Raw genomic sequence first — 3,856 nt, forward strand, 5'->3', positions numbered from 1 at the left:
GCTCTCCGGTACACAGGACGTTCTCCAGCAGCCGGTGAGATCGGGGCTGTGCCAGCAGCAGTGACCCGGGCACCGATCACACAGCCCGGGCTATGTCCTGTTCCATCGCAGCGAGGACGGTATCTGCACGAAGTTTTCCGGGCTCCGGAAGGGGATTGGTGGGATTTCCGATCCCCGCATGATGAAATGTGCTGAGTCCTGATCGCCCCGGGCAGGCAGCGTACTGATATGGAGCGGGAGCTGACCCCGACATGAGCCGCAACTCAAACTTTCCCGGTCGCCTCGCATGCCGCAGCCGCGGAGGGGGCGATTGGTGAGCAACAGATCCGGACACCGCACTCCACATAAGGATCGTTATCGCCGGTTGAGACGATGAAAGTGTTCCGCAGGAAGGCGATCATCCTGTGCCTGGGCTATGTGCTCCTGCTGGTGCTCACTATGCTCAACCTGATGGACAAATGGCACAAGGAGCCCCAACAATGCAACGAGCAGGTACGGTACACCCCTTATCAGAGCCGCTCCGACATCCGCTACTTGTACCGGCCTTCACCTCCCAGGAAGAGGCAGCTGGTCTACGTCTTCACCACCTGGAGGTCCGGCTCGTCCTTCTTCGGGGAGCTCTTCAACCAGAACCCCGATGCCTTCTTCCTCTACGAGCCCGTGTGGCATGTGTGGCAGAAGCTGTACCCCGGGGATGCCATGTCCCTGCAGGGGGCTGCCCGCGACCTCCTGAGCGCCCTCTACCGGTGCGACCTGTCTGCCCTGCAGCTCTACAACACGGCCGGGGCCAAGAACATCAGCACGCTGGGCATCTTTGGAGCTGCCACCAACAAGGTCATCTGCTCTACCCCCATCTGCTCGGCCTATAGGAAGGACGTGGTGGGGCTGGTGGACGAAAAGGTGTGCAAGAAATGCCCCCCGCAGAGCCTGAGCATGCTGGAGGAAGAGTGCCACAAGTACAACACCATAGTCATTAAAGGGGTGAGGATCTTCGACATCAACGTGCTGGCTCCGTTAATGATGGATCCCTCCCTGGACCTGAAGGTCATCCATCTGGTCAGGGACCCCCGGGCGGTGGCTAACTCCAGGATTAAGTCGAGACACGGCTTGATCAGAGAGAGCCTACAGGTGGTCCGGAGCAGGGACCCCAGGATCCGCAGAGTTCCCTTCATTGACCCAGGACACAAACTGAACAAGAAAGATGGCTCGGACTATCATGCCATAGGAGCCATGGAAGTCATATGTAGCAGCATGGGCAAGACGCTGAGGACTGCGTTCAACCCGCCGAGCTGGCTCAAGGGTAACTACATGGTGGTGCGATACGAGGATCTAGTGGTGGATCCCATTAAGACCCTGAGGCATGTCTATGGCTTTGTGAACCTTTCGGTGAGCCCAGAGATAGAAAAGTTCTCCCTTAACATGACTAGTGGCTCGGGCTACTCCTCCAAACCGTTTGTGGTGTCTGCCCGCAACGCCACCCAGGCGGTCAGTGCTTGGCGGACAGTGCTTTCCTTCTTGCAGATAAAACAGGTGGAGGAATATTGCCAGGCTCCTATGGACTTTTTGGGTTACCAGACAGTCTCGAGCCAAACAGAAGTGAAAGATCTTAGTAAATCGCTTCTAAAAAAACCCATGTTGTGAACTTCTCTGGCTGGTTGACCCATTGCCTGCAACACTAAACTTCCCAACTACTGTACCAAATGTCTGCAGTTGTCTTTTCCTTTCAGTAAAGTCACGCCATTTCTCTACAGCTCATCAGTTCTGGCTCCTTTTCCGTAGAATATACCCAAAATGACAGAATGGGTTTAAGCTTTTGGTGTTCTGCTGATGTTCTTTATACCTTGTCCTCTGGGTCCATTGATGGGTCATGCTCAGGGTTAATTATACTGCAGATGTGATGGGTCATTTTTGAAATAGATTCTGCTCTCAAACCATAAGGCTTGGGCCTGAACTACACAGGAGATGGAATTGCTCCGTCGCTTGACCCCTGGGCTCAACAAGCGCTTAATCCTACAATCCTGAATGATTAATTTCGTGTGTAGTTTGAGCCTTATTCAATTAGGCAAATGGCAATATCATATCATGGCAGCCAATCAGTTGTCTCCTGTAAAACCGAAATACGGTTGCTAGGGGTTACTCCACTTTGGCGATCATCATTGCTCTCTGCGGTATTTACTTGATAAAGCCTGATGGGGATTATCCTTTAGTGGGCCCTGAGGATTGTGTGACGTCTACAGTTTGACTGCCGTAAAATAAGCGTAGTAGGAGGTGCTTATCTCTGACAAAACACGCTTCAGCCTTATCTCCCTTTTTTTCCAAGAAAGGGAAATGAGGTGATAAAAGCTGGGTCTTGCACTGTCAGATCGTACCTCTAATGCTGAGTCACATGTTGGTTATTGAGTTTAGTCATTACAGTGAGAATCTTGTTTACAAAAGACTTGAGACCAGTAAATCCCACTCGCGGCATGCTCGTTGCAGTGGCGCATTAGAACTGTACAGGGTGCCTGGTGGGCTAACCTATAAATGTTACAAGTGCTGTTAATAAAGAACACTCCAATTATGTTCATTTTCCAGACCAATGACTCGTGATGTTTTTTCTTGTGCTCAGTGCTAGTCTCGAACTGCAAGGTCTCTCTTTTTAATCTTTTGCATAGTAGAGCAATCAGAATGTATCATTTTAGCTGCTTACGTTCTCATACGGTATTTGATACATTGGGTGTTGCATGTTAAATCCAGAATTGCAACAATGCTACGAATGGTTAGGACTTGTCCTGTGAGCTGCTTTAGAACAATCTAATAATTCGCCTGCAGTGTGATATTCCGCTGAATTCATGTTCAAGTCATACAGAGAGGGAGGACTTCATTAAATGTATGAACATTAATATGGCAGTGAGTTGTGTGAAGTGCAGCATTGGAACCAGCTAGCAGTTTGTTAGTCAAGTGAATAGGAACATTCGGAAGACTGGCTATTGAATTTTGCTCTTTATATAATCCGCAAAGGCATTACAGATCCATTATCATCTTATCCAATGAAGAATAATTCTTGTATGCAGTAGAATCTGGATTCTGAATTAAGAAATGCTATTTACAAGTAAGAGCTTTTTACTGAACGGGTCTGATAATAAACAAGGAAAAAATAGAATAGTAACTCCAAACCCTTTCGTTTTGCTCAGGGCTGCAGCCAGGAAATATTCTTACTATATTGTCTGGGTCCCCTATGGCTGTCTTAAGTGACAGAGCCAGCAATGCCCACCCCTGGGTGACCCTACAATGAGGAAGGGGGGGCATGACTGACTGACCGACTGAATTCACTGATCTCTGCAACGAGATAAGGATGTGAGCTGAGTGATTAGCGATTACATGATCGATCATCTTTTGATATAGAGCTGTATGTGTGATGGCTGCAGTATCCCATGCCAGCTCTAAACAGCGCAGAGAGGCTCTTGCTCTTCCTGCAGTTCTTGTATTTTAAATTTCCCCTCTTCCTTCTTTTTTTTTTTTTTCCCTTGATGTTTAGAACAGTCATGTGAGATTACTGCTGCAGACCACCTAAGCCCCCTGAAATGGGGAAGTTTAGCCTCTTAACGTGTAGTAACATGTTAAGAATAAATGGATTAGAGTTGTGTTTATAATACAACTCGCAAAGCTAAAGAAAAACCATTTTTGATGTGAGTTTGGAATGATTGGATTAGAGTTGTGCTTATAAACTGATAAAATACATGAGAAAAAAATAAATACTTTGAACAGTAGTTAAAAAAACAAACTTTGAACTACTGTGCACAGTATTATTTTTTTTTTTCCCTCATGGATTTTTTTTCATAGCTTATAACACAACTCTAATCCATTCATTGCAAAC

General features: G+C 47.5%; 1 protein-coding gene across 1 annotated transcript; it reads left to right on the top strand.

Moving 5' to 3' along the window:
* Window positions 1-303: 303 nt before the first annotated feature.
* On the top strand, window positions 304-1,904 carry CHST2 (carbohydrate sulfotransferase 2). Its single transcript, XM_018555620.1, has one exon. It carries the CDS (start codon window positions 373-375, stop codon window positions 1,639-1,641), a length of 1,269 nt encoding a protein of 422 aa, XP_018411122.1. The 5' UTR covers window positions 304-372; the 3' UTR covers window positions 1,642-1,904.
* Window positions 1,905-3,856: the final 1,952 nt, after the last annotated feature.

This window comes from Nanorana parkeri, unplaced genomic scaffold, assembly GCF_000935625.1.
Source record: "Nanorana parkeri isolate BGI_ZX_2015 unplaced genomic scaffold, ASM93562v1 scaffold205, whole genome shotgun sequence".
Classification (NCBI taxonomy): domain Eukaryota; kingdom Metazoa; phylum Chordata; class Amphibia; order Anura; family Dicroglossidae; genus Nanorana; species Nanorana parkeri.

Bases quoted from the DNA above. Each gene is read 5' to 3' on its own strand.
- CHST2 (XM_018555620.1), top strand. From the start codon at position 373: ATGAAAGTGTTCCGCAGGAAGGCGATCATCCTGTGCCTGGGCTATGTG.